Here is an 11,237-nt window from a genome sequence, read left to right as displayed (position 1 = left end):
TGGATCGGCTCCTTGAGCCGATTCACAGGATAACCTGAGAGCCGATCGAGGCTCGTATTTAATGTTTACGTGTATGCCATGCAGGAAACTAAGCGAGGCATCTCCATCACCTCCACGACCGAGGTATAGGTCGGGTGGCACGCCCTTGCATCGGCATCGGACGTGTGACCAGAAGGCTTTGCGGGCCGTCGCTCGGAGGGACCTCGGCCCGGCCCGCGGCTCTAGGTTGTTCCCGGCTCTACGGTGTTGCCCGTCGCTGCCCGCCGGTGGGTTTCGACGACAACACATTCGCACGCCCGGTGGGACAAGCTTCTACATCAACCACATCGCCATCTACATCTGAGATGGCGGACGGCACGCCAGTCACCTACGAGGAGCTGCCCGACGAGCTCAAGAAGAGGTATGACGAGATCAAAGTCACCCTCGAAGCCGACCTCATCGGCTCTTTTCAGAGAACCCGTTCACATGGCATCAGATGGAAGGGGTTCTCACCGCAAGGTGCACTCGATGGGATAGACCACTCTCGCCCGTCGGAGGAACGCACCAGGTCCTGCGGCGGGAGATCAACTACTTGGTGGCTCACTCGCTACACCGTCACTGCGAGAACCTGGTCAACACGTTAGAGCGTGTCGCTCTTCGCGTGATCCAGGAGATCATGAGGCACCGGTACTCGCCGTCGGGACCAGCTCTCGGGACGCATCAAGGAGAGTTGCCACTCCAGTCCCGTCCACCGCTGCCATATGCGTTGGCAGCACCCCGGAAAGTGCCGGCTACACCGGCATTCGTCGTCTACAAGATTGGTGGTGACCCTAGTGACTACCAGTTCTTGCCCGAGGCGCCTAAGGAGATCCCTCACGGGTACACGTGCACGTATGTGCCAGATTGTGGCAATCGGGGCACTCACAAACCAGGCCACAACATCAGGGACTTACGGGAAAACGGGGAGGGACGTCGGCGACGAGCTTGAGAAGCGGACGTGGCTAACTAAGTCGCCACCCCGACGAACCTCCAGAGCTCAGCTCCTGCAGCTTGGCTCAGAGTTGGAAAAGCAAACATGGCTGGCTAAGTACGCCACCCCGGCGAATCTTCGAGTTCAACTCCTGCAGCCGGCCACGACGGATCGAATCGGTACCATGCGAGAGACCAATTCGGCATGGTGCCGAAAAGGAGGGCAATCGGCTATTCCAAGCCGTACCCCGACGACTACGAGATGATCCCGCTACCACCCAAATATCGGCTCCCTGATTTCTCCAAATTCAGTGGATCAGATGGTTCCAGCTCCATCGAGCACGTCGGCCGATATTTGGCGCAACTAGGACCGGCTTCAGTGTCGGATCAACTACGCGTGAGGCTCTTCTCACAGTCCCTCACGGGATTGGCTTTCGGATGGTATACCTCTTTGCCACCAGACTCCATCCGGACTTGGAAGCAGTTGGAAGAGCAGTTCCACTTGCAGTACCATTCAGAGGCTTCCGAGTCTGGCATTGCCGATCTAGCACAACTACGTCAGAAGCGCGGAGAAACTGTGACAGAATACATCCAGCGCTTCAGGAATCTTAGGAACCGATGTTATTCGGTTCGTATAACTGAAAAAGAAGCAGTCGAGTTGGCAGTAGCAGGCCTTGCAACACAGCTCAAGGACATGGCCTCCCAAGCAGATTATCCCTCACTGGCGCACATGGTTCAGAAACTATCGGCATATGAACAGCGCCACCGGACCTGTACCAAGACAAGTTCAAGCGTGCAGTAGTCCTGGTCGATGCAGAGGAAGACGGAGTTTATGCGGGAGACCAAGAGGTAGCAGTGGCTGAATGGACTCGGGGAGGAACCCCCGTGTCCTGCAAATGGGTAAAGCCACCAGGCCCACCCAGGGGATTTGATTTTGACATGACCAAGACTGAGCAAATCTTCGACCTCCTGCTCAAGCAAAAACAGTTGACGATTCCTGAAGGTCTCAAATTCCCCACGGTGCAAGAGCTGAACGGAAAGCCATACTGCAAATGGCACAACTCGCTCTCCCATGCCACCAACGACTGCAGGGTATGGCGTCAGCACATCCAAGCGGCGATAGAAAAAGGGCGTCTAATTTTCAACCAATACGCCATGAAGGTCGACACCCAGCCCTTCCCCGCCGTTAACATGTTGGAGTGCACTTACCCTGAAGGTTGCCAGCCAGGATCCTCGTTCAGCATCAACATGGTAGGACCTGGGAACCACTCGGCAAAGATGGAGACGAGGGCAGCTGCTCTCGTAGCAAGGACACAGAGGAGGCCGCTCCACGCGATCGGCTCCGTCATGATGGCAAGCGCTACGTCACGGAGGGAGAAGTGAAGAACATGAGATATCAGCGACCCCTCTCTGATCACCTCCTCAACAAGTATGTGAGTCAGTATGACCAACGCCGACGATCCACCGATGATGATGAAGGAGATCATCTGGCTAGAGAAGCCAGAAGACATCGTCGGCACGATCGCGATGAGGAGGAGCACGAGCGCCGTGCCACGGAAAAATCAAGGGAGCAAGATGACGACGCCAGGCACTGGGACTGCCCCTTCTTCAGACACTGCTGGGATTCAGGAATGAGCCGATTGCCCACAATCGGCAATTGCCCAGAATGCAACCAGAAGAAGAAGGAGGCAGCCAACGTGTCTGTGTTCAAGCGCTTAGGGCCTCTCCCGCCACAGAGCAAACGCGCTGAGTTCCCTCGCTGGGCAGATCTCGAGGATTCCGAAGACGAGGGACAAGAAGAAGAAGAAGACAGGTACCACCGTCCAAGGTGGTGCTCTGACGGACTCAGCCGTTCACAAAAGCGCAGGGTTCAGCGATTGCGCGGCCTGGAGGAAGCCGAAAGGTTATACCTGCATACTTTAAGGAAGGCACGACCTGATCTGGCTGCGAAAGTTCAGCGGACCCTGGACGAAGAGGGTCGTCCACGGAAAATGGAGTGGCGCCCCAAACAAAGGAAAGCCGATGATGAAACATCGGCTGGCACAAACATGGTGCTCGTCCTTCCGACGGAGCTTAGTGCTCCACGATTCTACGATGCACTCAAGGTGGACGACAGCAGGCGCATCAAGTCAGAGGTTGGGCTGGTTTTATCCACCAGCCTGACCGAGTAGCAAGATTAAACCAATGAGCAAACGGGGTGAGGCTGATCCTTGTGATCGGCCCCAAAAATTATGAAGGAACATTACAGAACCTTCAGTCAGCGCTCCAATGGATATGGAGGCCGATTCCAGCAATCGGCCAAAATTATCTTCACCACGTGTTCTGCTTGTGTTCAGCATCGATCCACGGGGCAGCGGCCACGTCGGCAGATGAAAGCCAGCACGAATCCTTACGGAGCCGACGTGCAAGTGCAGTGCCCTGGCTAACCATAGAAGCCGATATCTGCAGTTATTTGGCAGATTCAGCTCGGGGGGCATACAGTCAGATGAACATGTGCAGATAAGCGTGTGTAAACATGCGTGCATTGAAACATTGGGGGCCGATTAAGAAAAATCGGCCAAATAAAAAAAATTTGCGCAAGAAGCGAAGCCGATGCGCAGCCATCGACTCTAGTACAGTTACACAAGACCTACTGGCTATATGCTCAAAGTTTACATTAACATCGACGTTCAGTAGAAGAAAGCTGATCAGCGACCTGTGCATCCTCGCCGGTATTCTCGCCTTGATTAAGGCTCGGGGGGCAGCTCGCCCTAAAATATCTTTAGAGAGCCGATTTTGATGGAATCGGCTGTTTCTGCATTACAACGTGGAAACCAATGGCGACGCAGTTGGCTCGCTTTGGATGGAGCTCGGAGGGCGACTACTTTGAGAGGCCGATTTTTTTGGAACCAGCTGGTTCTACGTTGCAGCTGTTCTGCAGAATGATGCTTGATTACAGAGTCATCAGTTTCAGCATCCAAACTGATTCAGCAACAGTTCCGGGACTCTCTTGGGAACGTCCGCTCAAAATCAAAGGAAGCCGGTCTGTTGCGATCGGCTGCACCCAGTGCTATCGTCATCGGCAGGGCTAGCTAACTTGGGAGTTAACTTGGAAGGATGACTGAAGTAGCTTGTCTCGCTGGTCATTAAGCATTGGTTAGCAACCGTCAAGGTCAGATGAGGAAAATCGGCTGAGTCGGCATAAAGAACATCGGCAAAATCAAAAGAAATTTTTCATTGATAATAAGATTTCTTACAAAGAGGAGCCGATTGTTCAGCAAAGGGGACAGATTGCTCTGCTAATCTTATGCTAGTAGGTCCCTATTCTAAGGACATTGCCGTCTTCGCCGTCGGCTGAGGTAGCTGCCTTCATTGCCGCTTTGTCGACGAATCCCTCGGTCTGCCTACTTGTAACCTTCAGCGGAGACTTCTTCCTCGTCATCATCATCGTCCTCGTCTGACCAAGCCCAGCCCCGGATGCGTTTCGCCGGCGGTTCGTCGGAGGAGGTGTCGTCCTCCTGTTCCTTCTTCATGTCGGAGGAGATGTCTTCGTCTTCGACATCCTCTTCTTCTCTTTTGGTGACAGATGTGAATTTACCCCGAAAGGGAGGGTCGTCGTCGCCGCTCTCCGCCTCCAGTGCTCCGTCAACCAGGTACCGGAGGTCATCTTCCCGTACGTTAGGGGCATGGCCCCATCTGACCAGACGAGGTCCTCACCCTCCGGCACGAAGTCGAAGTCCCACTCCTGCTTGTCCCAATGTTTGGGAGCCCGGCGGTTGTACGCCTCCATCTTGTCGTGCTCTGGGACCAACTCGCTTGAGGAAGAGGATTGGAGAGAGACGGAAGACGAGGAAGAAGACGACATGGCTGAGGGAGAAGAGGGTTTTTTGGTGCCGATGGCCGGAACAGAGAGAAAGGGGTGAAGAGGGTTAATCGGTCGGCACGGTTAAATAATGAGAAGCCTGGTGGGAATTAATGCCATTGCGGTTTCCGAGGAGGTGATGCCAAAGCTATCAAATTTTGCGGAGAAGCCGAGAAGACAGGGGCATAATGATGACGGATGCCGCAAATGGCTGCTCTCGCCACGACATGACCCTTCGAAGGAAAAAGCAGTGGTTTTGGAATTATCATTGCCAAAACCAGGGGGGCATGTGTTATCACCAGATTTTGGCCAAATCAGGAGGTGGGCCGTAAGAGAGATGGGCTTGGAAGATTACACGTGGAAGATCTCTGAAGCGGCCTTGCACGAAGAGTTTGGGCTGGATTGCCCGTGTATCTTTAATTATGGTAGATTGTATCTTAGATTAAAAGTTAGAGTTTGTATCGTGCACGGTGGGGATTATTCCCACGTTAGAAAGTCCCCTGGACTATAAATATGTATCTAGGGTTTATGGAATAAACAACAACCAACGTTCAACCAAACAAATCAATCTCGGCGCATCGCCAACTCCTTCGTCTCGAGGGTTTCTACCGGTAAGCGACATCTTGCCTAGATCGCATCTTGCGATCTAGGCGGCACAAGCTCCACGTTGTTCATGCGTTGCTCGTGCGAAGCCTTGTTGATGGCGAGCAACGTAGTTATCATAGATATGTTAGGGTTAGCATAGTTCTTCGCGTAACATGCTATCGTAGTGCAACCCTTGCATGTCTAGCCGCCCTCACACCTATCTTAGGTGTGGGGGCGGCACCCCGCTTGATCATTATTTAGTAGATCTGATCCGTTACGGTTGCTCCTTGTTCTACAAGGATTAGTTTAATATCTGCAATAGTTAGGCCTTACAAAGGGGGGAGGATCCAGCGGCACGTAGGGTGTCGTTCGCTAGTCCTAAACAGGATGTTCCGAGGATCAACTTCGTGTTGGTTTTTAGGCCTTGTTTAGGATCGGCTTACGATCACCGTGCGTGGCCGCGAGGCCCAACCTGGAGTAGGATGATCCGATTATGCGGTGAAAACCCTAAATCGTCGTAGATCTAATTAGCTTTATCTTGATCAAGCAGGACCACCATATATCCGTGCACCCCGTACGAATCATGGGTGGATCGGCTCCTTGAGCCGATTCACAGGATAACCTGAGAGCCGATCGAGGCTCGTATTTAATGTTTACGTGTATGCCATGCAGGAAACTAAGCGAGGCATCTCCATCACCTCCCTGACCAGGTATAGGTCAGGTGGCACGCCCTTGCATCAGCATCGGACGTGTGACCAGAAGGCTTTGCGGGCCGTCGCTCGGAGGGACCTCAGCCAGCCGCAGCTCTAGGTTGTTCCCGGCTCTACGGTGTTGCCCGTCGCTGCCCGCCGGTGGGTTTCTGACGACAACAGCAGTAGAATTGCATTTTTTGAATTTTCTTCATTTTTTCATTGATTTGTTTCAAAATATGGTTGAAATTGCGAGACATCTTTTCATACACACATTTTGAATCTTTGAACACCCATTATGTACTCTTCATACTTTCATAGTTGGGTATCTAAAAATGATTTTTAGTGATTTTCCTTAGCATCCTATCAGTCATAATACAATTTTAAGTTATTTTTGAGAAATGGGCAAAAGATCATTAAATCAATGGAAACAAGCAAGAAGGGGTTTAAATTCTCAAAACTCTATCACAAGCCATGATATATATGATATATGGTCTCTGAAAATGTAAAGCTGTCATTCTCATGTTATAATTGATATATATGATATACGTTCGTCAATATTTTCTGCTGCAGAAACACATGCTTCCCTTCGAGTAATCCTACCGAGGGAGTACAGACAATCTTGGTTTCGAGGAAGCCTGGATCGTTATAATCTGTGATCAATTCATCATCTGGATCAGTATCCTAGAACTCAAGCGCAGCCTTGGCCTTCTGATGTGTCTTTCTTTTAGTTTGAAGTTGTACATCACAAACACAGCTACACAAGATCATTCATCTTATCTTGGTGAAGTTGTTTCCTCTTTTGGTGTGTACCTTCATGAATCATAATGTAATATATTAGTTAATTTTTATTTTTATTGAAAGTATCCTAGCTAGGTGGTTATAATTACTTGAGAAACGATAAAAAAAAATTACCAACTAAAAGACGCTCCAATTGATTTGGCACCCTGAAGAGCCACCCTTATTTGGTTGCTTATTCTTGCCACTTTGTATTGCCTTTCTGTATAAACTGTTCTTAATGGACGACCGGGGGAGTAAAACGGCATGGTTGCTCATCCGATGATGCTACTCTCTTACTACTGCATTCTGGGAAATGTTTGGAGAGAAGGCTGTGTTTAAGGTTCATCAACAGCCTGAAGATCACGTAGCACGGCAATTGCATAAACGCAACAGCAAAGTACCTGCACAATAGGTCAGGAAAAAACTTGGTTCAGCTTGTGACTACAGTAATTTCAATTAATAAAAAATGTACACGAAATACAGAAAGATTCTATTTCATAGTGTAGAGTACTAAAGTGGTAGGGAGAAATTACCACAGAGGCGCCAGATTAGCTGAGAGGTCGAGGAAGGGGTAGGGCCACCTGCAAATAAATTAAGATAACAAGTGTTCAGTGAATAGAAGAATATTGTGCAAATAGTTATTGTGCTCCAGAAAGGGAATGGACGCTGAAAATGTTACCAGATTTGAGTTGATGCATGGACAATCCACTGGAAAACAACGTAAAGTGCGGTCCAGAGGAAGAAATACGCGATCCGGAACCACGGGAAGCGCTATAAAAATCGTGTGAATTGTAAGGAATTGTGATGAGTACAACTGTAAATACCATGCATGAACTTGCATGCATAATCCAGTTCATCCACTTACCATTCTATTCAGGGACGCTTCGCCGAGCAAGAAAACAGCGTTGACTGAGTGCATTCCTATTAGTAACTGTAAGACGAGGATCAAGTTAGCCATGTCAATTAGATGATGGCTATGAAAGAAGGAATATAGCAAGCATACTCACAAAATTCACACTGTAATCTTTGACGGTTAGGAAGGGGAAAATGATGAACCAAAAGACACAATCCGTAAGCATCACAGCTCCTGCATTGGTCTGTCCACAGTTATAGAGACGTCAAAATGCAAGTTTGGTGAAACGGTTCTATATTAATAGTAATTCTCTTGCATAAGCTGCTAGATTGTCAAAACATGGCTTTCATTTTTTGAAAATAGGTACATATGAAAACCAAAGTTATGCAGGATCCAATAAAGGAGATTCACAAAGAATGCCAACATCAGATACATTAAAAAGTGGACTAAACTCTATTTCTTAACTGACAGTACTATAAAATAACTCAAAAATGATTGTGAGCCCAGTACTATCGGAGCTTCACCGGAAGTTGTATCTATTAGGTTATTATGTTGTGGAAATATGATATGTTTCTAGTCCTGAACTCCTGATACAGTTATGCCTAGCAGATCAACAAAAAAATAATTAGTTTGTATTTATTCCTGATGCTACTTCTATAAGGGCCACCCCTATATATACTTGAGATATGGGATAAAGTTGATCAAGCCCTTCAGGTGCAAAGAACTATAAGATTGGGCATTTTGGCTGGACCAACAACCGCAGTGGCTCATCTAGTAGGATCTTGCAGACAAAGATGCTATGTGGTCATATCTGATCCTTGGGAATAGAATCCAATTCACCAGAGCACATTATAAACATACTTTAGTTTCTGGTGCATGATGCTAACCACATAGGAGCACTAATAATTGCACCTGAAAAGCAAAGTGAGACCACGTCCTCCATGCAGTGCAATGCAATGCAGATGTGATGACAGTCCAGATGTCCCTCTCATATAGGAAATCTGGAAAATCTCCAAGTGGCCAATATTTCATAGTTTATGGTGGTATGGAATGCCTCTGTACCTGGTAGATGGTCTGGAGCAAGTACCCCCAGAATCCAGCGATCTTTCTCGTGCCGTCGTCTTCTTCATCGGCGGTCGGTTTAGTGATGGCACCGTGGGCAGAGTAAGGCCCCAGCTCAGTGTCTGTCGATGCCGCGACGGCGTTGTAGTTGACGAATTTACTGCATCCGTAGATCGACAGCGCCGTGGCAAGCTGAAAAATGCAGAGAGAAAAACCTAACCTTTTAATATAAGGATTGTGTGGACGTAGATATCATCAACATGAATATCATTGTTTTAGTTAATTCGTTGAAGAGACAAATTATTTCGCTTACCCCGAAGTAAATCGTCACCAGAATGAAGGTCCACCTGCATGATTGACAGTTGAACAACCAATTAGCACATACTGGGGACAAATGCTGCTACTGTGAGCAGTCACAAACACCAACAAGCCAAGTATCACATCTTCGCATAGATAACTTTGATGCTACCAACCAGTTACACCACATTTCTTTTCCTTTGGAAAAGAAAAGCAACTAGAGATTTGCCTCTAAATAAAAAACAGTATCAAAGTGGGTCTGTTAAAGCAATCTGACATGAGAAATCATCAATTGAACAGGTATTCCCACAACACTATCCTGCCTATGTTTACTTGTGACGTTGTTCTGCACGAAAAGATTGTCTCTTTAATGTTCTTGACAAAACATGTACCACTATGAGGTCCTTTTCCACATTATCAAATCAAAGTACTGCATCATCAATAAACCGTCTTCAAAATGCATTTATGTACAACAAAAACTGATGTACTGAAAATGAAGCCCAACAGGTGAGGAGTCGCCTGCTGTCGAAGCTAGGTAGTGAACTGCTGGTAGCAATCGGTTTGTGCACAGTAGATCAATATGAATGTGCTAAAGAAATTTTCTGGACATTCTCAATGTTATTAGTTTATGTTCAGAAAACATGTCGAAGATCAGTGTAGTTAATGTAATCATGAGAAATCTCTCCCTTTATTATTCCCTGAAATAAAATTTGAAATTTACAAGAGGAGAGAACAGGTACCCAAGTTCCTAGCCCCACCACATTTGCTGGTTGGAAAATCCAGTTAATCCACGTCATAAGAGATGTAATCAAGTTGGAACAATGCACTTTTTCCCCTTTCGTTAAAAAGCTCCAAACAACAAATCCAAATTTTCATCCACAAAATTGTACTACTAGTCGAAACCATTTTTTCCCTCAGAACAAAAGCAAAATGTTTTGGAAAAAAAAATGTTGTAAAAGAAGCAAGCGGTGGGAGTGAGCTTACTGTGTGTAGTAGTAGAAGATGCTGCCGCCGTCGGAGATGACGATGACGATGAGGAGGCTGAAGAGGGCGATGAAGGAGCCGAACCTGTACGCGAGGAGCCACGCCGGGTGGATGTCCCGGAGGCACGGCCGCCACGCCTCGTCGTCGTACAGCACCCCGCCGGGCCTCCGCCCCAGCTCCTTAACGGCGCCGCCCGTGCGGCGTTGCGCGCCGGGTCCCTCGTGGCGCCAGATGAGGTAAGCCGCTGCCACGACGCAGCAGAGCACCCAGAGCGCACACACCGCTACCCGCCACTGCAGCCAGAAGTGCAGGTCCGTGGTGTCCGCCCCCGCCGCCGCCGGCTGCAACGATCGCGTCGAGGATGCCCCCGCCATGAACCGCATCCCCACTCCGCCGTTAGTCGGGCCCGGCAAGCAAGCGCCTCCGCGAAAGAGAGCACAGTCTCTGGCTCTCTGCAGTTCTTGAAAAGCAGATTGCAGACTAGCTGCGCTCTGCTCTGTATCTGCTTCTGGATTTGCACGCTTCAGGCTACAGAAGGTGGATACGAAGGTGGCAATGCAAGGGGCGGAGGAGGGTGGTGGCGCAACAAACTAAGAAGAAACAGTGGTGCGGTGACGGTGGCGGTGAGCTTGGAAAGATGCGGAGCTTTGTGTCACAAGATAGATGCGCCTAGCTTCCTCTCTCGCACTCACTCGCTTAACCAAGCATGAAAAAACAGACAATGTTTGTAGCAATCTGTCAATCTATCTGCGAACCTGAGGAGGTGATCAAAGCGAGGAAGGGGAAGGGGAGATCGATGCTTGGAGCCGAGATGAGATAAAGGTAAGAAGGGAGAAGGAGGCCGGGGGCACGGCAGCAAGGTGGTGCCAAGCAGCCAAGGTGTTTGTGGGGTTGGGGAGGGCGAATGAGATGCTTTGCTTCCTCCTTTCCTTCCACCCTTTGCACCGGAGAGAATGATAAATCACACACAATCGATCCTGCTTATTTATACACATCCAATCCAAGACAGCAAGACGATCTACACTTATACTCTTCACACTTCCTACTCCACCGGCCATTCTCAGATCATCTCCACCGTCGGCCCCAGTATTTGGGTCTCCATAGGTTCCCACGGTGCGGCCAATAATTAGCTTGTGAAATCCGAGTTCAACATAATAGTTGGCACTTCTCCCGTGCATGCTCCTACGGACACGGTTAC

General features: G+C 48.9%; 1 protein-coding gene across 1 annotated transcript; it reads right to left on the bottom strand.

Annotated features, from left to right (window-relative positions):
• Positions 1-6,508: 6,508 nt before the first annotated feature.
• LOC127308562 (uncharacterized) lies at positions 6,509-11,016 on the bottom strand. The gene is made up of 9 exons (XM_051339429.2): positions 10,040-11,016; positions 9,072-9,105; positions 8,759-8,950; positions 7,851-7,940; positions 7,709-7,774; positions 7,523-7,614; positions 7,377-7,424; positions 6,979-7,244; positions 6,509-6,876 (listed from the first exon to the last, which is right to left on the bottom strand). The coding sequence occupies exons 1-8, from the start codon at positions 10,420-10,422 to the stop codon at positions 7,079-7,081; spliced, it is 1,071 nt and encodes a 356-aa protein (XP_051195389.1). The 5' UTR covers positions 10,423-11,016; the 3' UTR covers positions 6,509-6,876; positions 6,979-7,078.
• Positions 11,017-11,237: the final 221 nt, after the last annotated feature.

Source organism: Lolium perenne, chromosome 6 (assembly GCF_019359855.2).
Source record: "Lolium perenne isolate Kyuss_39 chromosome 6, Kyuss_2.0, whole genome shotgun sequence".
Taxonomy (NCBI): domain Eukaryota; kingdom Viridiplantae; phylum Streptophyta; class Magnoliopsida; order Poales; family Poaceae; genus Lolium; species Lolium perenne.
Note: the sequence above shows the minus strand (reverse complement) of the source record. Positions and strands in the feature narration are given on the sequence as shown.

What these genes read in the sequence shown, in the direction of transcription:
- LOC127308562 (XM_051339429.2), bottom strand. Translation starts at nt 10,422, where the DNA reads ATGCGGTTCATGGCGGGGGCATCCTCGACGCGATCGTTGCAGCCGGCG. An exon ending in AAGATTACAGTGTGAATTTT is followed by an intron (nt 7,775 to 7,850) that starts GTGAGTATGCTT and finishes CTCGTCTTACAG; the next exon opens with TTACTAATAGGAATGCACTC. An exon ending in GCTAATCTGGCGCCTCTGTG is followed by an intron (nt 7,245 to 7,376) that starts GTAATTTCTCCC and finishes CCTATTGTGCAG; the next exon opens with GTACTTTGCTGTTGCGTTTA.